At 48.5% G+C, this 26,995-nt stretch overlaps 1 protein-coding gene across 4 annotated transcripts in view; it reads left to right on the top strand.

Moving 5' to 3' along the window:
• GBF1 (golgi brefeldin A resistant guanine nucleotide exchange factor 1) overlaps positions 1-26,995 on the top strand; it is a 2,365,494-nt gene that overhangs the window by 1,043,774 nt on the left and 1,294,725 nt on the right. For all 4 annotated transcript variants that reach the window (XM_078643218.1, XM_078643217.1, XM_078643220.1 and 1 more), the window contains exon 16: positions 13,014-13,145. In XM_078643218.1, the coding sequence (XP_078499344.1) occupies positions 13,014-13,145 (132 nt within the window). The remainder of the gene's footprint in view (positions 1-13,013; positions 13,146-26,995) is intronic.

Raw genomic sequence — 26,995 nt, 5'->3', positions numbered from 1 at the left:
TCTTTTTTTGCATGTGGTCAATCTATCCCATGTATACTGGGTCGGGTCCGTTGTGGAGGATGGCCTTGGGTTGGTATTTTCCTGCTTGGCTTCACCAAGTCAGTATCCTCGGTACCACTTTCAGGTGTTCTCGGCTTGGAGGATATGTGGAGAAAAGATACAGAGCGTCAGTTACAACATCCAAACTCGCGATCCCCCAGGGAACCGGGGAGTGCAGGGATCACCGCTGAACTTGTGACTACCACAACACTTTTCACTCTCGGGACGTGAGAAAGGTATTAGTGAGGAGCGAGTGATCAGGGAAAGAGGTACGGGGATTCAGGAAAGGATGGGGAGGTGGCGATTAAAATGCGGGCTAAACGATACTAGTCCGTTGAGTTTCCCCGCCTCCCAACCCAGCCCAACAATCTCTACCGTACCTGGTGGAGCCACGCTCCTCCGGGAACCTGGCTCGGCGGTGCGTGGTGTCGTTGGCCTCCGGGCTGTGCCGCGGTTTCCACTGTCGGTGTTCTTCCTTCCGCGCTGTCTTCGGGTTCCCGCCTCCACTGCTCCTCTCCTAACGCCAGTCAAACTCCTTCTCTCGCCTTCAATTCCTCTCTGGTGACGTTGCACACTGTGTTGTACTACCTCTCCTTTATCCAATGAAACCGTATGGACGTCAGACGGGGGTGGGTCTTCTTCATACTCGAACGTCCAGTAAAAGGAGCCTTCCCCATTTTTTTCCTCCTGCGTTAGCCATAGCGGGTTGTTGTCACTGCTCCACTCGTTATGTAGGGAATGGACAGAAGGCAACAAAGGAGTTTTAAAAGTCCACCATTCTGTAGTAGGGCATCTCTGTGTATAGTCTTAATCTAGTGATGAATAGTCCCGCTCATGTGCGGGGTCCCCGGAGCAATCAAAAATAATCTCTTACGCTGTCTTCTGTGCAGTCCTACATAGACACTTAAGAGAGAATTAAAGACAAATAATGCTGCCTATACATGCAAGGCTACACTGTCCAGTACTTCAACTAGAAATTCAAAAAATATTCCACCAATATCATATTCAGCACAGTCTGCCAAATTTCACCCATAGAGAAACTTCCCCCTTCACAAAATCCTTGGAATTATAGAGAGGAAGGGATGGACAGACAAGCCCCCCATAGGCTGCCATTATGTGGCTTAAAAAGGGATACCGTGCCTTTAAGGAAACTTTCCATAACTCTCGGTATCCCAGAATGCACAGCAACTCCTCCACTTTCAGTTCTTTTTTCCGGCTCCTGCAAGCAGGACCCTGGAGCATTGAGCTCTCCCTTTTTGGGTGTTTAGTCTAATTGCTTGAACTTTTCAAGTGTTTAGAGTGTTTCACTCGACGTGTTTTTGTTCCTTCTTCCTTTTTCTGGAGTTTTCTGGTGAGTTTGGCCACTCTTTTGTCAGATATGCCTTCCTTATTTGACAAATGCACTGAGTGTGCCAGGAAGAAGGCCAAATCTGATCCACACAGGGTGTGTATCCTCTGTCTCCCTTCTTCTCATGTCCCTGTGGATTGTGAGATCTGCCAGCAGTTCTCCAACAGGACCCTGAAGGACAGGGAGAAGACTCGACTCCGAGGACTGGAGCAAAGAAGACAGCAAGGTCAAGGTGGGTCTGGGCATGGATAGGCCTCTACCTCTGCCCATACTTCGGCCTCTTGGGGGCTCCCCAGGAAAGAAAAGGCCAGAAAATGGCTCAGGTCTCCGTCGATCGCCTCGACGACGGTGTCGAGAGGGATGACCACAGTCTGCTCCCCGTCTCACCAGGACTCTGGGTCGAAGCGACGTCGCCGTTCGATGTCGAGGGGAGTGATGTCGAGACCTCGGACGAGGTCGACGTCGAGGGCCGCTTCGTTGTCGAGACGCCATCGACGTCGGGAAGGGTCTGGAAGGCACCGACGCGAGGCGACACCGCCGTTCGTGATCGAGACCAAGATCATCGACGTAGAGAAGACCATCATCGATGTTCAGAAGACGATCGACGCCGAGACGCTCGACGTCGAAGAAGAGGAGGTCAGCGTCGAGAAGGAGAAAATCGACGTCCAGGGGGCGTTCTAAGACCAGGACGGAGTCCCAGGGCTCTGTAGTCGGCCTTTCCTCGGCTTCAACGAGCCCACGGTCGCTGCGGCGCTGTCGCTCGTCCACGAGGAGGTCGGCGTCTAGGTCACCCCCATCAAGGCCGGTGCAGAAAAGGAGAGTGGTAGAGCCTCTGGGCTCGGAGTACTCCCTGGCCTTTTCGCCCTCACAGCCCAGGACGCCTACGCCTCCCCCATTGCCCAAGGACCCTCCTCCATGTAATCCTACGCCTCCACCGCCTCCTCCCCTCCCCAGCCACAGCTTCCTCCTTTACGACCAGTGGACAAACCAAGGCCAAGGAGGTCAAGATCTCGCTCCAGGCGGAGGGACAGATCCAGAAGTGACAGCCGTTCTTCCACACGGTCCAGACGGCGTCACAGGAGGGACAGGTCTAGGTCCCGCAACACGGACTCGTCCAGTGCCCGGGACTATTCACCTACATTGTCGGGCTCCCCTCGGACGAGGGTGTCTCCAGTAGACGACATTGTCTTCTTCCAAGAGGTGTTGTTATGTGGGGCGGCAAAACTGGGCTTTACACTTACGGTGCCCAAGCCATCGACTTCAGTCATCTTCGATTCCAGACGGCGTCACAGGAGGGACAGGTCTAGGTCCCGCAACACGGACTCGTCCAGTGCCCGGGACTATTCACCTACATTGTCGGACTCCCCTCGGACGAGGGTGTCTCCAGTAGATGACATTGTCTCCTTCCAAGAGGTGTTATGTGGGGCGGCAAAACTGGGCTTTACACTTACGGTGCCCAAGCCATCGACTTCAGTCATCGTCGAGACCCTGCACAAGAAACATCTGTCTCACCCCTTGTTGCCCTTGGTGCCAGGGCTAGAGGAACCTGCCATGGAGCTCTTCCTCACCCCTGCCTCTACAAAAGCGGCACCTTCCAGGCTGCAAAAGAAATACAGGGCCCCGGACTCAGACCCGGCGTTCCTTCGTTAGTACCCTGTACCGGACTCGGTGATAGTGACGCTGGCGAGAAAACAGCACACCACCGCCCCGTAGTCGACGGTGCCCCCTGACAAGGAGAGCCGTTTGATGGACTCGGCCGGCAGGAAAGTCTGCGGTACGGCCTCCACTTCTATGAAGGCCGTTACGACCGGGCCTTATGGGAGTCCCTGCAGCAGTTCCTGGAACACGGTCCCTGGGATAGAAGGGAGGATTTCCAAGAGATCATTAATGAGGGGATGATGGTCTCCAACCAGGTGATAAGCCCGGCTGCGGATTCCTCGCTCTTGCCAGCCCACGGGTACTGCCATGGGATCAACCTGCGACGCCACGCCTGGCTGCGTCTGACGTCAATGAAGCCAGAGGCGCAGCAGAGGGTCGCCAACCTACCGTTTTCAGGAGCAACCCTGTTCGGCAAACATGCGGATGAGGAGATAGCCTGCATGAAGGCGGAGGCTGAAACCCTGACGGCTGTCGGGTTGGAGAAGCAGAAGGAACAAAGAAAGACCTTCCGCCCGTTCCAGAGGCGTTACGGTGCGCATGGCAGAGGGCAAGGTCGGCAGGCTGGACAGCAGCAACAGCAGCAGCAGCAGTACCAGCTGCGGCCGTTCCAAAAGCGCCAGAGGGGCAGAGGTGGTCAGCAGTCCTCCTCTGCGAACAAGGGCCAGGCCGGGTCTAAGCCCTGAGGTGCTACTTCCCCCTCGTCCGTTACCCGCTCCGGTGGCGGAAAGCATACAAAATTACTTGGCAGAGTGGAGAAAAATTACTCAAGTGGGTGCTGAATATTGTTTGCAATGGATACAGTCTTTGTTTTCTCAGCCCGCCTCCAGCGATTCCACCGGTTTGCTCGCAGTTCCAACTGCGCGAGCTCCAGGCGGAGGCAGATACCCTGTTAAGAACAAGCATTTACAATGCAATGGTTTTGCCTTTGTTAAAGTTAGAGCTATTGGCATTGCTCTTGACATTATTTTTATTTATGTTTTTTTTAACATAAATAAATGGCATTGTCATTTACAATGCCACTAGCTTTATCTCTCGCAAATGACACAAACACACACAGAGCCCCCCCACACACACACACCCACACAGAGCCCCCCACACACACACCCACACAGAGCCCCCCACACACACACCCACACAGAGCCCCCCACACACACAGCCACACAAAGCCCCCCACACACACAGCCACACAAAGCTTCCTACACACACAGCCACACAAAGCTTCCCACACACACAGCCACACAAAGCTTCCCACACACACAGCCACACAAAGCTTCCCACACACACAGCCACACAGAGCCCTCCACACACACCCACACAGCACAAGCAGGCAACAGGGGCACACGGAGGCACAAGCAGGCAACAGGGGCACACGGAGGCACAAGCAGGCAACAGGGGCACACGGAGGCACAAGCAGGCAACAGGGGCACACGGAGGCACAAGCAGGCAACAGGGGCACACTTAAGGGTATGATAAAGCACCTTCAAGATATCCTTAGTGATACCAATATCATTCTGTATATTATAAATACCCCAGAGAGGTGAACAAAATCAAAAAACATGTGACATTGTGATAAGCTCATCTAGACATCATCCCTGCATTATTATGCATATACTAATCCAATGTTTAGCAGTGTATCTAATACTAAGCCCTACAGCTCTGATGAAGCTGCAGTGCAACGGCAGCCAAAGATTCAATTAAACATGTTGGCTGACCAGCAAAGATAAAGGAGTCGCCATCCCAAAGTAACTACTACACAAAGATGATACAAGCTGTCAAAATGTTCTTTTTACAAAGGAAAGGAGTCCTTTACTAGTAAGCTTAAGGAATAGAAGCTTTGCATAAACGGATTATATATCTACCTTGTGTGAAGCTGTTAGCAGTCCCCTAATGTAAGAAAATTCCCTATGGGTGCTCTAACTTCAATAGAGGAACCTTGGGACTCATTCTGGTATCCTTTGCTCCAATGTAACCCCATGGTATCACAATATGACCTCATGGCAATGGAGGCGGAACTCTGACTCATACTTCAATTTTTTAACATTTAAACCCAACAAATGAGAGAAATATCTGTGCAGCGTTGCAAACACTATTGGCAGGGACAAGATGGCAGGGCTCATCAAGAATTAAAAATATATATATAAATTATGGGAAATGGTGCTAGTGCAACATGAGTTACAGCGAGCTGCAGGTTACATAGTTACATCACTTAAATCATAGAGTCACAGGGGGAGGAGGGGGAGGGAGGGAATACACAACTGGAAAAACGAGGAAAACATTTATTTCTTTCATTCTAGCCTTGACCAATAATTAAATGCCTGCTTGTTTCATTTGTGTTTTCCGTAATTAGGAACGCTACAGGAATTGCAAAATGTTTTGGATGTGTTCAATATCTGTGGTTGGAAATATATTAGTTACCAACAGCTTTCTCGTGACTAATTGGTTCCTTCGGTATACACTGTTGTCATCTGTTGGTGATGTGGCGCCCATGTGCAAGAGACTGAATTCAACTGCGAATCAATGTCCCTTCATTTTGTCCCAGCATCTTACAAAATCCTCGTGCGTTATGTTGGTGTTATGTAATACTCCTGTGTGATTCCCGGCGTTGTTTGTGCTTCTCGTTTGTTAGAAACAAATGTCTACCCTTTCTTCTTTCGTATGTTCAACGTGTATGCTCTGGCGGGTATACTAATTCAATGTCCCTTAATTTTATTAGTGTTTGAGTTACGAAGGTGTGTCTGATTTGGCTGTGTTGGCTTGGAAAGTGCGAGTGAGTGTACCTGAAATGTGTCCTGCTGCTGGATTGTCCCCAATGAACCTTGACCCGCCGAACGAAGTGTTAAAATATCCGATTTTTAACTTACCGAAAAATAGAATATCTACTGCTGAGTCACTCTAGAATTCTCTCCTTTGGAGCAACAGGGGTTGGTGCAAGGCAAGTGCCACACTGCAAGGGGTGTTTATGGCTAATGACTCGGTGCACCTGCACCCGCTCAACCCAAGAGGGAATCGGGTGTGCTTTGTGTGGGTTCAACTTCCTGGGTCTGTCGAGGACAGCCAGTGGGGCTCTCCTGCAACTCCGGCAGCCGAGGCAGCGGTATGGGGGCGGGAACGGGGTCAGAGACGGAGAGCGAGGCAGCGGTATGGGGGCGGGAACGGGGTCAGAGACGGAGAGCGAGGCAGCGGTATGGGGGCGGGAACGGGGTCAGAGACGGAGAGCGAGGCAGCGGTATGGGGGCGGGAACGGGGTCAGAGACGGAGAGCGAGGCAGCGGTAGGGGGGCGGGAACGGGAGCCGAGGCAGCGGTAGGGGGGCGGGAACGGGGCCGGGGAGACAGGGAGAGCGAGGCAGCGGTAATAAATTAAGTCAACAAACATTTCGGCTGGGGCATTCAAAAGGGACAGTCATTTATATATTACAAAAGACACCATCGCTTACCTGCAATTTGTTCCGCCACAGACAAGGAAACCCGACACGTCAGCAAAAAAAAAAAGGCAGGTCCCGGCAATGCCGGACCAGATTCGGGGGCGTTCCCGGCTTTCGGCTGACGTCGCGTGACGTAGGCAAAAGCCAAAGAATCTCGGGAACGCCCCCGAATCTGGTCCGGCATTGACGGACAGGCCCCTCGTCCAATGGCTAGGCTCCATTTATGGAGCCAGCCAATGAATGACGAGGGCCGACCCAAACCCACACTACAGTTCTCATCAGGTTTTCGCCTGCGCGAAAAAGATGCGCAGAGCGCATCTTTTCGCCAGGCAAAACCTAAAAAGGGCGATAGAAGACGTCCCTCTGTCTCAAAGGGTCTGTACTGACGCTTCTTTCTGGTATGCAAGAAAGACAAGAACGAGTTCAGGCCCAGTCTGGATTTGCGACAAGCAAACAAATGGATTCGCAGGGAAAAGTTTCGCATGCTGTCTTTGCACCAGATTTACCCTCAGCTGCAAAGGGGCGACTGGCTTTGCACGATAGATCTGCAGGATGCGTACTTCCATGTGCACATTGCACAGAAACACCCGAAAGTTCCTGCGCTTCCAAGTCGGCACCAATCACTACCAATACACTGTACTCCCGTTTGGACTGAAGTTTGCGCCCAGGACTTTTTCAAAGTGCATGACAGTGGTGGCGGCACACCTGAGAAAGAACATGGTGTTTGTTTACCCTTACCTGGACGATAAAAGCCTCCACCTTCCAAGAAGCGCAATTGCACTTCAACAGGACGGCCGTTCTGTTGACCCAGCTGGGGTTGCACATAAACATGTCCAAGTCTGTCCCGACTCCGGTCCAGTGCCTACAGGGCTTGGAAGCCTCCATCAATACTCTGTCGGCAAGCGTGTCTCCTTCGGAGGAGAGACGCTTATCGCTCCTTCGGAAGTTTCAGTCTCTCATGGCTGTTCCATCTACAACATTGAGGACGGTGTCTTCTCTACTGGGGTCGATGGCCTCTTGTATCTTCCTCACTCCACATGCACGCCTACACATGCGGCCGTTGCAGGAATGTCTGGAGGATCAATGGGACCAGAGGTGAGGGAACTGGAACGCCAGGATACGACTGTCTCTGCACGCTCAGCAGTCCCTGAGATAGTGGTGTTCAGCAGAGAACCTCCTCAAGGGGGTTCCTTTCCACAAGTACATTCCCACTCAAACTATCGTGACGGATGCTTCTCTCCACGCCTGGGGAGTGCATTCCGGATAGTTACAGATCCAAGGGACGTGGTCCCCGACGGAGTCCACGTACCACATCAATTTCCTGGAACTCAGAGCTGTTCACTTGGCGCTGAAGGCCTTTCATCCGTCCTTCCAGACCAACTCTGCTTGTACAGACGGACAATACGACCACGATGTATTACCTCAACAAGCAGGGGGGCTCGAGATTACGCACACTGTCACAGGAAGCACAGGCGATCTGGCACTTGCTGCTAGCCAGAGGACTGACGATAACGGCTACCCATCTGCCAGGTGTGCAGAATGCTCAGGCGGACGCACTCAGCTGACTGATCCAGGAAAACTAAGAGCGGGTCATAAACGACGAAGTGCTCGAAGACGTCTTCGCCAGGTGGGGCACTCCAGACGTGGATCTGTTCGCCACCGCCGACAACAGCAAATGCCGAGACTTCGCACCCAGCTATTACCAGCAGGGCACTCTGGGGAATGCGTTATGGATCAACTGGTCGAACAGCTTTCTGTACGCTTTTCCGCCCATTCCCCTGATTCCGTCGGTGCTCATCAAACTGTCCCAGTCCAGGGCGCGGATGATCCTCATTGCTCCGGAATGGCCCAGACAGTGGTGGTTCACGGACCTGCTTCACTGGTCTCTCCTTACTCACATACGGCTGCCGTGCCGGCCGGACCTTCTCACGAAGTTCGGGGGGCAGATGGTGCACCCCAACCTCTCGTCTTTGAGTTTGGCGGCATGGCAATATGGCCATTTGAATCTTCCTAAAGTTTGTATGGACATACTGAAGGAGGTTAAGCGTCCTTCCACTAGGACTTCCTATGCTTACAAGTGGAAGAGGTTCTACATCTGGTGCACGTCCAAGAACTATGATCCGACGACATGCAAGGAAGATGTCATCCTTCCATACCTTTTGCATTTGGCGCAGTCTGGCCTTAATTTCCATTCTATTAAGGTTCATCTCGCTGCGCTGACTGCCTACAGGAAATGCCCTTCACAGACATCCTTCTTCCAGATTCCTGTGATAAAGGATTTTTTGGAAGGCTTGAAGAAAGTGTTTCCTCCTGTTCGGCTTCCTTCGCCTTCGTGGGAGCTGAATGTGGTGCTGTCCAGGTTGATGAAGGAGCCTTTTGAGCCTATTCATAAGCTTCGCTGCAGCACCTGTCCTGTAAGGCGGCGTTCCTCGTGGCCATTACATCGGCCCGCAGGGTGAGTGAAATTCAGGCATTGTGTTGCCAGGAACCTTATACTGTATTTCATGCTGCTAAGGTTGTAATGCGTACTCACCTTAAGTTCCTTCCTAAGGTGATTTCTGATTTTCATGTTAACCAGACTATAACTTTACCTACGTTTTTTCAGAATCCTTCCACTCCAGCGGAAAGGTCTCTTCATACCCTGGATGTCAGAAGGGTGTTGAAATTCTATCTGGATAAAACCAACGATATTCGTAGGTCAGACCAATTGTTTATCAACTATGGGTCGGTCAGGACTGGTCTTTCTACCTCTAAACAGTCCATCTCTAGGTGGATTGTGTCCTGTATCCAGTTATGTTATCAAAAGGCTACTAAGACTTTAGGGGGTAAGCCTAAGGCTCATTCCACCAGGGGCAAAGCGGCTACAACAGCGTTGCTCCGTAATGTTCCCATTGCAGACATCTGCAGGGCTGCCACGTGGAAGTCGGTCCATACCTTTGCGAAGCACTACGGTCTGGACTCTGATGCCAGAGCAGATGCTCAGGTTGGGCAGGCTTCGTTACGAAATCTGTTTGCAGAGTAGTGGTATTGTTGTTTTCCTTGACCGCCGGTTTGGTTGTGGGGATGGGCTTGCCATTCTATTCACTAGATTATGACTATACACAGCGATCCCCTACTACAGAAGGAGTAGTTTCTTACCTGTAACTCCAGTTTTGTAGTAGGGGTATCTCTGTTATAGTCATAAGCGCCCGCCCTCTTCCCCGGTGGAGAAAATGATGAAGCACTGAATGCTACAGGTCTAGCTTTATACACCTCCAAAAAGAACTGAAAGTGGAGGGAGTTGCTTTGCATTCTGGGATACCGAGAGTTCTGGAAAGTTTCCTTAAAGGCACAGTATCCCTTTTTAAGCCACATAATATCAGCCTATGGGGGGGCTTGTCTGTCCATCCCTTCCTCTCTATCATTCCAAGGATTTTGTGAAGGGGGAAGTTTCTCTATGGGTGAAATTTGGCAGACTGTGCTGAATATGATATTGGTGGAATATCCTTTGCATTTCTAGTTGAAGTACTGGAAAGTGTATCCTTGCAGGTATAGGCTGCATTATTTGTCTTTAATTCTCTCTTAAGTGTCAATGCAGGACTGCACAGAAGACAGCTTAAGAGATTATTTTTGATTGCTCCGGGGTCCCCGCACATGAGCGGGACTATTCACTAGATTATGACTATAACCGAGATACCCCTACTACAGAACTGGAGTTACAAGTAAGAAACTACTACTTCCTTATTAGGGGAGTCTTGGATGGCCATCGGATTCTCCCGGTTACACAGTTACAGGGAGATTCGAGGGACACATTTTGGAAGTAACTGAAACTTTCCACTTAACTATGCGGTTCCTTCCAAACCCTTAATTCCTTGGGTGCCAGAAGAAGATTTGTCTAGACAATGCCCAAGTCCTCCTGTTAGCCCAAGATTGGCCTAGAAGCGTATGGTATGCAGACCTGATGCTCAATTCCTGGTGCCTCTCTACCTCCATGAAAGAGTAGATGACCTCCCCCTATCGATGCAGCAGGTGCCTCACCCTCCCCAACCTCCAGACCCTCCACTTTTATGCCTGGAGATTGAGCAGGGGGACCTGAATACTTTTTCTCTGCCTTCAAAGATGATCGATGTAATTTAAAGAGCCTGTAGAAATTCCACCAGAAGGGTGTTTTCTTAGAGAAGTAGGTTCTTCGAATGGTGCTTAAACAGGTTGGTACATCCTCTCAAGTTTCACAGATCAGTTTCACATGCCCTCCCGTTAGCTTGGCAAGGTTGTGGAGTAGGTACACTGAAGGGCTGCTTGTCTGTTTTATCAACCTTTTTGGGTCTTCCCCGATCAGCTGTCTTGGTTCAAGCCACTATAGTGAAGAGCTTTCTAAAGGGTCTCACCAACTTGTTTCCTCCTCCTCCTCCTTTTTATACTGCCTCAAAGGACTTTAATCTGGTCCTTTTGTTCATAATGTGTTCTCCTTTTGAACCTTAACATAGTTTCCAATTTTGATAGTTCACTTTTAAGACCGTGTGTTTCTGATTGCTGTTACAGCACATAGACATATCAGCGAATTGCAAACACTGAGTGTCATGCCCCCCATTACCAACTTCTTCCCTGACAAGCTGGTTCCTACAGCCAGAGCTGCTTTCCAACCAAAGGGCTCACACACTTCCATTTAGGGTAGTCCATAATCACTTTACCTGCTTTCTTTCCCCTTCACATCCCTCTAAAGAGGGGTAGAGGCTTTACTGGCTGGACCTTTAAAGGGTAGCCCAAAGTGATCACATCTCATTTAGGGCAATCTATCACCTAAGCTGCCTATTTTCCCCTTCTCATCCCTCTAAAGAGGGGTAGAGGCTCACAGGCTGGACCTTAAGAAGGTGTCTCTTTTTATGTGGACTGTACCAAGGACTTGACCAGCTTTTGATCAGCTACGTTGGTAAAATGAAGGGCAAAGTCAACCAGAAGATGACGTGGGCAAGGTTGAACATCTTGTGCATCAGTCTGTGTTACACCTTTGCATACAAACCTCTAGAGAGCATCAGAGCTCACTCCAGTAGGGTAAGGTCTTCTACTTCTGACAAGTGAAGTTCCCTTGATAGAGATCTGCAAAGTGGCGACTTGGGCTTCTGTTCACAACTTCGCAGTACACTATTGTTTGGATGTGGAGGGAAGGACACTTCATGCTCAGTACTTCATAACATTTTGTTTTTTTTAGTCCTTCAATTTCCACCTCCTAATTGAGTATTGCTTGGAGAATCAATTCAGAAGGCGAGGAATCTGCAGGTAGAATTATCCATTAAAAGAAATAATGACTTCAAAAATGAATCTGCACCTTGTTGGTCAAATTTTATTCGCATCCTATTCCCGTTGAAGGCTATGAAAAAGATTGTTGGGAACTGATGTTAGGGCACCCGTGGCAGGTCTTTATGCCTTGGCTGAGGAATTTGCAGGGATGGTTGGCACCTGTAAGATTGTTATAGAAGAAAAGTAGCCTTTACATTTATACCTTTCAGGAAACATTTTCTACTGTATGCTTTCAGTGCTGATCTGGAATTCTGAAAAATAGTATTTTTTTTATATCAAATTAGTCAAAGTGCATTTTTATATTTGCATCAGTTACATTTATGCCTTGCATTGTAAGAGATGAATTTTTAAGCAATCAAACATTCTACATAAACTCCTCAATGTATCCCTTTGTGTTCAACTTTCAATGTCTTTTCCTAAAACAAAATATTGCCTTTGCTGTTTTCACGTTTACCTATTCAGCGAAAGTGTTTTCACAGACATTAGGAAAACACAGAACAGAATATGTAACAGTGTGAATCTCTAACTCATATTGGTTACAAGTATAATTCTTAATAAACCATATATATTACTGTTAATCTTTTCTGTCTCCCAAAATCTGTTAAACTTTGTGCAATTCAGGTTGGTCAATGGACATCACTGTTCAAATAGTTACACAACATTAACTTATTGATATTCCAATTAATAGCCCATGGAAGTTAATATGTAATTCTAAACAGGAATAGACAAATATTTAAATTTGGTTTCAGACACAAAACAACCAACAAAAAAACCTAAATTAGATAATGATAATACCACGGCACAAAGGATAAACACCTTCTTCATTATTACTTGTATCTCTTCCTGAAATGAAAAGCTGCTTTTATACAGTTAAGTAGTGGATAACAAATTTAGGGGGGATCCTAAGGAATGCAAAAAGATTAGCCCTTCCTTATTTTGTCTCATATTAGTCTTGAGTAATAACAGCACCAAAAAGCGGCGTCTTGGCTTTTAATATAAGGAACAAAACAGAGTCAAGTGGCTGGTGCTTTGGATTGAGAGGTTGTCTCACCCAGACAGAGGTAAAGTCTGGTTCCATCCCCCAATGAAGGAGGGACAAATTGAAAGTGCATAATCTAAGATGGGGAAGACAGTGGCGATATGTCTGATTTGTAATCCACCCCAAGTACAGCTCAATGCTACTAGTGGTTAACACATCATTATATTACATAATTGTTTGCTTAGCCTTAGACAACTAATTTGTCCTATTTCCTCTCTCATTTAATAGCTGTGCAAATTGAAGTCAAGCTACTCAGTGAAAATTCGGCACAATCTGGTATTAGGCCACCCACTAGTGGTCATCTCATGGCGGACAAGATGAAGGGTGTGCATCAAAATGTAGGGGAAGCAAATGAATCAGGTAACAATTTAATATCTGCTATCTGACCTACTTTCTGTTTCACTGAAATGGTACATACTGTGATTATGATTAGGATGCAGCATTGATTTTTGAATACTTGTCTGTTAATGTTCCAGTTGTCTTACAAACATTTTGCACCTATATAAACAACAAGTCTTTGTTGTGAAGACAGTTTGCATCAATAGGGTTCATGGACGAAATCCATTGCTAGCAGAAAGTAGAGATTCTCCAGTATTGGGGTGTCTTTCATAGATTTACATGCCTGAATCATTCCTCCTCGTCGGAGTGGGAGTCCCACGGTACATAAAAAAGCAATCAATATGCCCATAATAACCAACAAATCTCGGTAACCTAAAACCAGGATGTAAAGTAGCCTAAATCTACCAAGAAAAAAGTTCCTCATCTATGACTGTCATAGTCATTATACATAGTACAAACTGCAGCCAATCAGGCGACAGCACCTACCAGAATGTTCTCCTCAGAGGCTCAGGCTCTCAGATTTTCTACCGCACGTTGTGTGAAGGGAGTCTCCCTGAGCTCTGCTCAGTTTTTTTCTCCATTCTCCAGGAATTTCTGCTTTTAGGATGTCTTCTTCTAAGAAATCGTTATTCAGACCTTGTGAATCTTGTGGAAAGCTCCGGCTTTTCTCTGAAGATCCCCACAAGAAATGTATCTACTGCTTATACCCGGATCACCAGGTGAGAGACTGCAAGGTATGCAGGACCTTCCCTCAGAGACAGAGAGGGCCGTCTACTTCTGTGGCTACAGAAGCTTAAAGATCAGGACAATCCAGTTTCTGAGGTGGGAAGTATTGGCTCTGGGTCATCTGTGTCCTCTAGGAAGAGGGCTGCTGAGGAGGTTTTGTCTTCTCCTGGGGCAAAGGTGTTGAGGAAACAACAACCCTCAAAGGGTTCTGAAGGGCCTTCCACTTCAAAAAAAGGCTTCTCCACCTGCTAAGGGCAAGCCTTTGCCTTCCACGCCCCCGAGAAAGACAGTAAAAACGTTACCTTCTAAGCTAACTTTTGAGAAGATTCTCCCTCAGAAGAAGACCCTGTCGTCGACGACCCCTTAGTCGACTAAGATTTCCGTCGACTCAACATCTACATCGACAATGACCTTCTCATCACCAAAGCCTCATATGATTATGTTGTGGGCTCCATCGCCGTCGACGCTGGTCTCCGTCTCTGTGAGACCCATCTCGTTAACGAGAGAGACAGTACCTATCGTCGGCGACAAAGGCTAGAAGAAACTCGTCGACGACAGCCTCGTCGACGACAGCCTCGTCGACGACCACCTCATCCTCGAGGGTTGCCTTGTCGTCGAGAACAACATTGTCGTCGACAACCATATCGTCGACGACGAAGACCACCTCGTCGACGAAGACCACCTCGTCGACGAAGACCACCTCGTCGACGAAGACCACCTCGTCGACGAAGACCACCTCGTCGACGAAGACCACCTCGTCGACGAAGACCACCTCGTCGACGAAGACCACCTCGTCGACGAAGACCACCTCGTCGACGAAGACCACCTCGTCGACGAAGACCACCTCGTCGACGAAGACCACCTCGTCGACGAAGACCACCTCGTCGACGAAGACCACCTCGTCGACGAAGACAACTTAGTCGATGGAAACTTCCTCGTCGACGGTTTCACTTTCAGTTACAGTCCCATCGTCGACGGCCCAGTCGGCGGCTCTTCCATCAACGCAGAAATTGTCCTCTTGTGCGGAGCTGCAAGTTTGATCAGCTTCTACGGCTATAACATCTACACAGTCTACGACGACACCTCCTTTGTTGCAGAGACGTGGTTCTACGCTTGAACCCCTGTCTCCATTACATCTTTCTCCACATAAGGTACCCCTACAGGTTCCTGAACAACTACTGGTTTCGAGCAGCTAGAAGCCCTTCAGAGTTTTTCATAAAATATCAGGAGGTTGATCAAGATGAGCAACTTTCTCCGAAACCTGTGGCCTCACCTCTGGATAATATCCCTACAGCTCAGATGCCTATAGCCTTACTGAATAATCTCCAACATATGCTAGACGACAATTACCGCCGGTTCCTGCCATCTGAATCGGCAGAGTCCGTGCCACCTACACCAGTTGCTCAAGCTTCCACCTCAGAATTCCGATCTCCTAGACCACCTACGCCGGTTGCATCGCATCATTCTCCTGAAGCACATTCATCGGATGATGATAGGGAGGAAGGTGAAATAAATCACTTATGTCTGAGTGAGATGAGTACCAAATCCAAACCCCTTCTCCTTCACCTCAAGCTCCTGCTGATTCTCTTCCAGTGGATGTTGGAGGCTTCCAACTCCTCATGGAAAGAGCAACTCAAACATTTCTTATTCCCATGGAAACGAAGAAGGAAGATTGCTTCCTGTATGATTTTAAAGATCAGCCAAGGAGGCAGATATGGGCCATCCCCATTCTAGATTTTATATGGAAGGAGGGATTGAAGGTAATGTCAACTCCTGCGTCTATCCCTCCAGTCTTGCCCCGGCTGGACAAGAAATATAAAGCGCCCAACAATTCTCCGGCATGCCTCATAGGACACCCAAAGGCTGACTCCGTGATCGTGCAAGCCGCTCAAAGACGGGCTGGGAACCCATCTTCTTAGATCACAACCCCACCTGACAGGGACGGCAGACGGTTGGACTCAATTAGGAAAAGAGTCTCCACCATGGCAGCGACAACAGTCCGTGCGGCCAATTCACTAGCCATCCTGGGTCGGTACGACCGACAAATGTGTTCAAACATTTCACCTTATATCGATATGTTACCAGAACCTTCCAAGGCTGAAGCTCTGAAGATATTTCAGGAAGGGGAACGAATCTCTGCGGAGAATATTGATTCGGCTGTAGATGTCTCATCCACAGGTTTCATACAGCAGGGGCTGCTGTTCTGCGTAAGCAAGGCTGGTTGAAGGCTACATCTTTTTGCCAGGAGGTACAGGCAAAAATAATCGACATGCCGTTTGATGGAGAGGCTTTGTTCGGCCAACACGTAGAAGAAGCTCTGCAAACCATCATGAAAGACACCGAAACAGCCAGATCTCTCGGTACCTTGCAATTTCGTAAGCCGCCCTTTCAGAGTGCAAAAGGACGTGGATCGTTCTCCAATCGAGGGAACTACAGTCAACTGAAATCCTACCAGTCCTATCAAGGAAACCAGCGATACCAGTCACAAAGACATCAATCATATGGTCAACGTAACACTTCTTATGCACAAAATAAAAGGAAGCCTTCCTACCGCGGAAGAGATTCAAATAAGAAGCAATGAAAACCGCCACCTGCCACCGCTTCTACCGCAGTCCCGTGTAAAGGTTGAAGGAAGAATCTCACAATTTTACTCAAATTGGTCCTCAATGACATCGGACAAGTGGGTTCTTGACATTATATCCAAAGGCCATGCTCTAGAATTCGAAAAGTTTCCTCCAGATTTCCCCCAAGTGGCCCACGTCCAGCTCATCTCAAAGAGCTGTTTTCCCAGATAAATTTGATGATACAAAAAGGAGCGAAAAAGTCCTTCAATTGCAGAAAGGAACAGGATTTTATTCAAGGTTTTTCCTAATAAAGAAAAAATTGGGAGAATGGCGTCCCATTCTCGAACTCCGATCCCTCAACAAATATGTAAAGAAATTATCCTTTCGCATGTTAACGCTTCAAGAAATTCTTCAACTTTTGTCGGCAGGGGATCATATGGCCACCCTCGACCTTCAAGATGTGTACTTCCATGTTCCGATTCTCCCCATGCACAGAAAGTTCTTGCGGTTCAGAGTGGCTGGCAGGGATTTCCAGTTCAAGGTCCTTCCCTTCGGACTACGATCGGCACCCAGGGTGTTTACGAAGGTCCTAGCTCCAGTAGCAGTGCACCTCCGTCTGGAAGGGATTCAAATATTTCCTTATTTGGACGACTGCCTTATAAAGGCGAGTTCTTTCTCAGACACAGACACCCATGTCCAGAGATGTCTGTCTCTAAACCAGTTGCTGGGTCTCTCTATCAATCTCGACAAATCTCATCTTGTTCCTTCACAAAGGCAAACGTTTTTGGGGGCAACGTTGAACACGCAACTGATCCAGGCTTTCGTTTCAAACGAAAGGCAACAAAAGATCTGCAAGCTAGCTCACAAGTTAAGATAAAAAAAGTACGTTGTAGTCCGACAGTTCAAGTCCTTTCTAGGAATGATCTCGTCTTGCATCCCCTTAATACCCAACTGCCGCCTCAGGATGAGACCTCTACAAGAAGAGCTCAACCAACAATGGTTACAGGTCTAAGGATCATTCAACGATCTTATTCAGGTCACTCCTCGGATGCGAGACACCTTCCTCTGGTGGACTCAAAAAAGGAATGTAGAGAAGGGATGTGCATTCCTTCAAGAAGCGCCAAATGTTACAATCACCACAGACGCGTCCCTCAAGGGTCGGAGAGCACATCTTTACGGGCTAACGGTCAGCGGAAAATAGAGCCCTCAACAGTGGAAGTGGCATATCAACCTACTGGATATATAAGCCATCTTCTTAGCCCTGAAATCATTCTGAACAATCATTCGGGGAGCCACAGTACTGATTCGGACACACAATACTACAAGTATGCATTACTTGAACAAACAGGGAGAAACGAGATCGGCTCTTCTTTCTCAAGAAGCCCAAGAAATCTGGGATTGGGCAATACGGCACAGGATCAATCTTTCGGCAGTTCACGTGCCGGGAGTTTCCAATGTTCTGGCGCATTCACTCAGCAGGTCCACAGTATCCACTCACGAATGGGAACTGCATCAGCCGATGGTGGATCGAGTCTTCCAAGAGTGGGGTCATCCCGATCTAGACCTTTTTGCAACCAATCAGAACAGCAAATGCCTATTCTTTGCAAGCTGGCTTCCCCACAAAGAATCTCAGGGGAACGCGTTTTCGATGAACTAGTCTCAAATATATGCTTGCGCTTTTCATCCGATACCTTTGGTTCCCAGAGTTCTCCGGAAGATGAAGAGAGAACCTTGTCACATAATTCTCATAGCTCCCAGGTGGCCTCGCCAGTTCTGGTTCACCGAACTTCTCCTCCTATCAGAGTGCGATCCCATTCAGTTTCGACCAATACCAAACCTCCTGTCCATTCAGAACGGTCAAATTTGCCATCAGGACCCTGCATCTCTGAAATTAGCTGCCTGGCGCCTGAGCACCTTGAATTCGCTCATCTAAATATCCCTGCGGATTGCAAAGAAGTTCTGGCTAGGGTGGGATAGGTGGCGCATGACCATGATGGCCGCGCACCAGTGAGGCTCCCGCCGGACCGGGCGGAAAGATAACCATCAGCCACATCCTCACAGACTTGTACTGCCCTTTATGAGTGCTGACTGCAGCGGTACCATTTGCCTGCCGGCAAGGTGCGGCATGAGTGATTGGCAAGCTGCTTAGCCTTGATGTGGAGAATAGTTGTGACAGCCTGGAACGCTGTGGCGGCTGGGGGGGGCCAGGAAAGTCCGATGCCGCATGGGCCCATTAACGACAGACGGCGCTGGTGATTAACGGCCAGAAGGTGAACGTGGGCTGTAGCGACACTATTGACAAGAGCCGGACAGATGCGGGAGGGCTTTGAAGCGGCCATCTTCTGCCGACAGGCACCTGACTTGTCACACGAAGGAGAGCGAGCCCAGAGGCCCGCAAAACGAAACGAGACACGTAACCGCTGCGGCCTGCAACCCGTCTGAGCAGAATACAGGGTGCAGGTGAGCCCAAGCGTCGGAGGGAGAGCGGACACGGGCATTGTGTCCCTAAGGCAGCTGCAAAATCTACACATGCGGTGCAGTGCCGGCATGAAGGCTCACCCCAGACTGGGTAGGTGCTAGCGCCGTGGCGAAGGAGCAGAGCCGCCATTTTAAGCGCTGCACACAGCAGCAGCATACAGAGGTCCCTGCAGATCGGAGGAGCATCGGTGAGTGCTTCCCTTGCATTATCGGCTGCCGCACTGCACAGGTCACTCCCAAGAGAAGGAAACAGGTGCATCCTACTGCCAGACAGACTCTAACTTTGATTAGCTCCTTGGCACCCATTTTGCGATAAGTGGGGATAGCCAGCAAGCCGCATCAGGTCACCTTACACAGGAGGCACGAAGTAGGACCACAGTTAGCGACAGCAGCTACTGCAGGGGCACAACGCAGGCTCCTGCGGCACGGACGAAGATACTCTTCCTGCACGTAAGGTGTGCATAGCAGGCAAATTGGCCAGCATGGGGAGAACAAATGCCAAGCAGGCAAAACTGTCATTTGACTCACGGAAGGCGCCCCGCTCAACTTCCACACAACGCACAGAATCAGACTCAACAGAGCCAAGGGATGAGGGCTGGAAGGCGCTACTAGTGGGGGTGAGGCAGAGCGTCACATCCATTGACACCAAGATGGATGCCATGAATAACAGACTGGAAACGGTGGTCGCCAAGCTTGACCAGCATGATGAGAGGATCAAGGAGGCGGAACATAGGGTGTCGGGGCTGTAGGACGGAGCGGCTGCCAACAAACAACACGTGCTTCAGATGGACAAGTTGCTAAAGGTAATAGCGGACAAGAATGAGGAGTTAGAGGCACGCTCACGGAGAAACAACGTCCGAGTTTTGGGCCTGGCCGAATCAACGAATACCGGAAGAATGGAGGACTTCATGGAAAAGCTCATGGCTGATCTTTTTGGTAAGGACTCCTTCTGAGCACACATGACGGTTGAGCGGGCCCACAGATCGTGGCGGCACGCCCGCCTCCGGGGGCTGCACCGCGCCCAGTGATTGTACGCTTCCTGAACTATCGTGACAGAGACTCTGTGTTACGCCTAGCCCGGGAGGAACTATCGTGACAGAGACTCTGTGTTACGCCTAGCCCGGGAGAAGGGGCAAGTGTGTTATGAAAATGCCACCCTGGCCTTCTATCCTGATTTCACGCAGGCAGTGCAGGAAGCCCGCCGAAAGTTTGCAGCCGGGAAAAAGAAGCTTCAAGCACAAGAAATAACGTATGCAATGCTGTATCCCGCAAAACTGAAGATTCTTCATCTGGGGAAAAAAAATATTTTTCAATTCTCCTCAACAGGTGGAAGAGTATCTCAAGCAGACACGCAGAGCAGCGGCCCAGGAAGCAGCATCACGCAGGAGATACAGATCGCAGTCGCCCCTGTCGGAACCAGGTTGAGGTCACGATACTACGCAACACTCATCGCAGAACTGTCAAGGCACAGTGACCTCCTGAGGACTTTTCCGAGTTGGTGATGTATCATGGTTGTTTAATAGACATTCTGACATTTTTCGGCCCGGACACTCTCCTCCGTCCCGCCAGGGCAGCCCGCTTACTGAAGTGGGGCAGCAGGGGGTTGAAGTATCGAGGTTGAGTGGGCGAGGTGTGAGCCCCTAGAGGACCCTGCACGAGGGCATACCCCTTCTTCCGTTGTACTCCAGGGCGTAAGAATGGAGATATTTGTTTACAAAGTTGGGATGGGGGTGGGCGTAAATGCTTGGCAAGTTGGGGGAGCTGGAGTGGGTGGGGGAAGGGGATTTGGGGTGGGAATGTCGCACAATACACATTTGAGAGGCAAGCAAGACATACACCAGTGTAGGACTAGTACAGTCGGTGTTCTTATTGTAGGACTGGACAATAGGCAGGGCAAGCATACACTGGATATGAGCACAGATTGGGATAATGGTTGATAGTACCAGAGCTGTAAGGGGAATCGCAGTTTTTCTTGGAATGTGCGTGGATTGAATGACCCGAGGAAGAGGAGACAAGTGTTGGGGTACATGGATAGGCATCATATCCGGGTGGTTATGTTGCAGGAAACCCACCTAAGCCCGCGGAGCCAGCCCCAATTCGCGTGCCGATGGGCTTCACATCGCTGTTTTGCCTCATACTCAAACTATGCAAGCGGGGTTGCGATTCTGATTAAACGGGGGTACAGTTTGTACAGAGAGGGATGGAAGTGGATACAAATGGAAGATACTGCCTGCTTTGGGGGAGGCTGAATACTTATGACGTAATGTTTGCCAACTATTACGGACCCAACACGGATGACCCACACACATTACTAGAGGCGTGGGGCAAAATTCCGACGATAGGCACTACTTATGCGATCTGGGGAGGCGACTTTAACACTGCAGTAGACCTTAAGTATGCAGGTCCCGTGCCTGCCCTATACACTACACCAACACGCAGCGTGCGCTTCAAGATGTTAGAACTACTAATTATCTGCTAGACGCATGGAGGTATAAACACCCCATAGTACAGGAAGGGACACATTTCTCAGCGGTGCATGTGTCCTGGGCTAGGCTTGATTATGTGGTGGTGTCAGTGGGTATGGCGCACTGGGTAGAGAAGGCATCCCACCTAGCCCGTACATATTCGGATCATTTGCCAGTCGTGATTACACTGCAGCCCCCTGCCATCCACTCCCCATACATCCACTGGAGACTCAATCCCCAACATCTCCAAGACGCAGTATTTAGGACCGAAATTGAACAAGAAATACAAGACTTCTTTGAGCGCAATATGAACTCGGTGGCCAGCTTGACTACAGTGTGGGAGGCTTTCAAAGTAACGGTACGCGGTTGGTGCATCTCTAAGGGGGAGGCATCTTAAGAGACTTACCAGAAGCCTAAATACACTGGAAGGGGAACTTAAAACCCTTGAGAGAGACTTGTCAGAGGGAGGTGACGTGGGAGCCACTAGAGCTGCGCTGCGCACCAAAATGTCTGAATATGAAGAAACAGCTGAAAGTGAATCCCGATTTAGAGGGAAATCTCATTCGGCGCGAGTATTCAGGGAAGGGGACCGACCAGGGAAGGCATTGGCGAATACGGTGCGCCCCCCCAAATTTGCAAACTATATTGTAGAAATACGGGAAGAGAAGGGCCAAGCGCATAGGAACCTGCCGGAACAGCTACATACATTCGTACAGTAGTACACATCACTTGACTCCTCCCAGAGGGACTCACCCCTAGACCTACAGTGCTATTTCGAGGACACTGCTCTGACATGGTTGGGTGAGACTCCGCAAACATTTCTTAATCTGGACCTGGAGGTCGATGAAATCACTGAGGCTATAATGCATATGAAGTCTGGACGAGTGCTGGGAACCAACGGATTGCCGGTAGAATTTTCTAAGACGTACGTGACGATTCTAGCCCCCATTTTGAAAGCAGTGTACTATGAAGCACTGAAAGAGGGGATGTTACCAGTGACAATGAGGGAGGCCCAGATTGTCACATTGCTAAAGCCAGGCAAGCCTCCGACCTCTTGCGACTCCTACCGTCCGCTGTCACTTCTAAACTGCGACACTAAAATATTGACCAAAGTGCTAGCGATGCGACTCAACCTCCTGATGGAGAGACTTGTACTACCCGACCAGGCGGGCTTTGTTCCCAACAGAGCAACGGCACATAACCTTCGGACCTTGCTGGCAGTAATGCAAGATATAGATCCTAATAGTGCTGCGGTGCCAGTCTTCCTAGACGCCACCAAAGCCTTCGATTCGGTTGAATGGGATTACTTACTTGGAACACTGCGTCAGATGGGTATGCCGTATACCTTTCTTTGCTGGGTGAAACTCTTATTTTTATTTTATTTAATTGTTTTCAAATTAATACATCAGTACATTTCGCCAGTAGACAGCGTGATGCACAAAAGTGACAATTAAAGATCAAAACAGAGACACCCCCCCACCCCCCAATCCTGCAGTATATAACATGTATAGCTGGCATTTCAGTCTGAGACATTGAGCCACGCAGTGTAATTAACACCCACATAAGTCCGAATGATCACTCGGCTTGTTCACTGCGTGCCTGCAAATATTCGCGCAGAGGTGCCCAAATATCCTTTGGTCGAGAGGTGGATGGTAGCTCCTCCTGAAACAGCTCCAACTGTTCTTGGCAATACACCATGTCCGTTAACCATCGAGACGCACGTGGGCCACGGCGACCATCCCAAGTAAATAGCTCACGCCTTTTGGCCAGAAGTAGCGCCACTCTTACAAAGCGTCCCAGAATACCTTTCGCACCCGGCACATATCCCAACAAACACACCAGAGGCGTACACTCCAGTCTGCACCAGGTCATGGTGTAAATCATTTCCAGCACATCCACCCAGTACAAGTGTACAGTTCTGCACTGCCAAGCTAATTGAAGGAAATCTGCCTCCCCCTGCCCACACCGCCTGCAGCAGTCAGTGTCTCTGAGCCCCATTCTTTGGAGTTTCTTTGGGGTGTGATACGTCTGGTGCAGGAATTTCAGATGAATAATGCGGAGGTTACAGTTAGACGACAGCTTTCCAGTCACCCCACAAATCTGTTCCCATTCCTGCATTGTGACTTGTGGATCTAAAAGCTTATTCCACCTCCCCAGGCTCTTATCCTCCGGGCGTACTGTCTCTTCCTGCACTGCCTTATACAATCTAGTAAGCAGGTGCTTCCGCGACCACCATGACCAGTTGTAAAGCCTTAGATACGGCTGGCTCCTCTGGGAAGCACGTGTAATGGTCCCGGACAGCCCTGCATAGTCTGTAACATGTGTATTGAAACAGTGGGGTAGGATTTGAGATATATTCCAAGTCAGAGTTTGCAATATATGTCCCTTCTTTATATAAGTCGCCCATAGCGGATATTCCTGCCTCCCGAAGTGAGGCCACCGGCCCGCGCTCGCCCACCACAGAAAGATCAGCGTGTCCCTCGATGGGCATTTTACCGATTTCCTGCCATGCGGAAACCGGTGACATCAATTGTAATTATTTCAGATCTGGGTGTTTGCCTGTGAACATGCGTAACCAAGTTCTTCAGCGGCGTCGGATCCGCATCGCGCTCCTCCACCGCCACATGGGGGATAAATCCATGTGGATGGAACCAGAAGTACGCGTACTGTGGCTTCCCACAGAGATAGTATGCGTAGCAGTCCGGAGCATTGAACCTGCCCCTCTCGAAGGGTAAAGTCAGCGTGGCCCATCCGATCCTTGGTGGCCTCGCCCCCCACACCAACCTGAGCAATTGGGTCTGTATTGTTTTAAAGAAGTGTTTATTCAGCCGAATGGGGACATTGCAGAATAAATTAAAAAACTGGGGGAGGATCACCATTTTTATGACTGCAATGCGATCCGCCAGCGAAAGAGGCAGTCCAACCCAGCGGTCAACTCGCTCCATCAGGGCCGTGTAAGCTCTCCCGTAGTTTTTGCGAACCACTACCACAGGATCTCGATGGATCAAGATGCCCAAATACTTGACTGGCTCTTCCGTCCAGACTAAGGGGTATTCCACCTGCGGTGCAGTCGTAGCAGGCATGAGAGGGATCAGCACAGACTTCTCCCAGTTGATGCATAGCCCCGAAAAGAGACCAAACTCGGACGACCTGCGATAGATATGTCTGAGGCTCCTGGATATACAGGACCATGTCGTCCGCGTATGCAGAGATCCCCACCGGCCGGTTATAAAAATTCAAGGCAGCTGCCCTGTGAGATTGACGGATCCTGCACGCAAGTGGCTCCAGTACAATGGCAAAGAGAAAGGGGGACAGAGGGCACCCCTGCCTAGTGCCACGTTGAATAGCCAGCGGCTCAGAGGTGAGAGTGCCCACCCGCACCCTCGCCGATACATCCATATATAAAACTTGGATACAACGGATGAACACCTGTGGAAAGCCCATCCTATGTAAGATGGAGATCATATATTTCCATTCGATCGAATCGAACGACTTGGCCGCGTCCAATAGGATGGCCACTGCTGGTAATTCCGGCTTTAGGATGTGGAACATAGCGAAGATCGTGTGGAGGTTCCATGAAGTTGACCTGTCAGGGATAAATAATGAATGAGGAAGGGTGCTGCACTCAACTTAGAAAGTGTTTTACAAAATGCTATTTCGATACGTGTGCTGTACTAGAATAGTGCCTGCTCACTAGAATCAAGAATGTATATGGCCCGGTGCATTCAGTCACCAGGACTCTAGTACGCACAACCAGAATTCAAATTCTCCTGTAATTCGTTTGATTTATTTTCATCAAAATTTTTAACTCATCAAAATATCGCGTTCACATTTTATATTCATGCATTTGTATTTGCAATATCATTGAATTTACTCATTATTGTAACATTATGAACACATCAAATGTACATTTTCCAAAGCACAATGTAAAATCAAAACCCAATGCATTTCGGGGCCTTTGCCCCTTCGTCAGGGGTCTGTATTGAAAAAGACAAACAAGGAAAATCTGTTACTAATGATACTATACGTGGGTATTTAGATTAACAAACTGTATGCACTAAGCTAATTCTTACCAAGAGTGCGTAGGAGCTAAAAAATCCTTTTTATTTGGCTTGTTCTAATTGCTAGGCAGTGTTTTGTCTAAAAAAGAATGAAAAGTTTATCGTAATTAAAAGTAAGGAAACTTATTATTTCAACTGACTGCCAGATGCATGAAACGAAATATTGTTACCTGTAGTTTTATGCACACGGTGCTTTCTGCAATGAAAAGAAGGAAGGCATGCAATGTTACTTAAAGCCATTCCTTTAACGAAAAAAAGGGGGGATTAAATATGACGAGTATTATATTTACAAGTGTTGCGCTCACCTTCAAGTTTTCAAAGTAACACTTGTGCGAACAGAAACCTAAATAAAACCAAAATTGCCCATTAAGACTATGTTTTTAAAGGATGTCAGCGAGTTGTAAACTGATGAAGCGACGCGTATTTACCTGCGAGCCTTATGAGTTAGACTTCGGTCTCGCTGAGGTTTCAGTTCTAGAAATGCAAAGAGTGCAGTCATTGTAAAGTGTGCCAGCGTATTTCAGCGGGACATATAAAATGTACGGTATGTCCTTAAACGAGGCTTACCGTTAATCTTGAATGTTTGTAATTTACTCCCGACCGACGCCCAGCTAGTCGACTGGAGACTACGCGATCAGCATTAGTCCTTTTTTTTTGTTGTAGTTGCCATGCTACTGGATTAGTAGACACAGACAGAGGATACGAAAGACAGATCGCCATGTCGTTTTTCTATGAATGACCATTACAAGTATCGGGGATTTTAAACTCAAGGTTGACATTTTAACAACGTAGCTACATCTATTTTTATGTTTATAAAAGATCCTTAATACAAAACGATATTTATAGGTTTGTGGTCGTTTTGTTGCTAATTAGTGAAATAAGTATTACAAGCACTTTTAAGTTAGGTTGTACCTCGGGATGAGCTGAACATACTCATTTTTAGGAAATCTAAAGGAGCTTCTAAACAAGTCAGCAAGCGAGATTTCACAACAACAGACGGTCTTCAAAGGCACAACACGGTGCTTCAACTGCAAGAACTGCAATAATGTCATACCAGAAAACATTTTATTACATCCACGTACCGGTGAGAAAATAATACTCAGACACACAACTAATTGTGATTCAGAACATGTGGTATACTCCATTAAATGTCCGTGTGGACTATTGTATATTGGCAAAACAGACAGGAAACTGAAACCGAGACTTTCTGAACACAAAAGTCAAATTCGTAACAAGAATCACACTTCGCCGTTGGCAAAACATTGGATTGAAAAATGCCACTCTATAGCTCAACTCCGATTTCAAATTATTGAGTTAGTACCGCAAAGATTGGGCATGGACAATGTTAAAATTCTGCTTCAGAGAGAAGCTTTCTGGATACGAAAACTGCAGACATTGATGCCCCAAGGGCTAAATGATAAAATGGAGATGACATGTTTTCTTTGAGAGTGTTATATACCTCTAGGGGTTTGAGCACACAGTGATAAGCGCATATTTGACACAACTCATAACATCAGTCATGTGGTTAAACAGGGTTCTTGATCTAAAATGAGTGCAACTCACTAAACATATTTTTA

The sequence above is a fragment of the Lissotriton helveticus genome, chromosome 5_1, assembly GCF_964261635.1.
Source record: "Lissotriton helveticus chromosome 5_1, aLisHel1.1, whole genome shotgun sequence".
Lineage (NCBI taxonomy): Eukaryota > Metazoa > Chordata > Amphibia > Caudata > Salamandridae > Lissotriton > Lissotriton helveticus.
The sequence above is the reverse complement of the archived record's forward strand: the minus strand, read 5'-3'. Positions and strand labels throughout refer to the sequence as shown.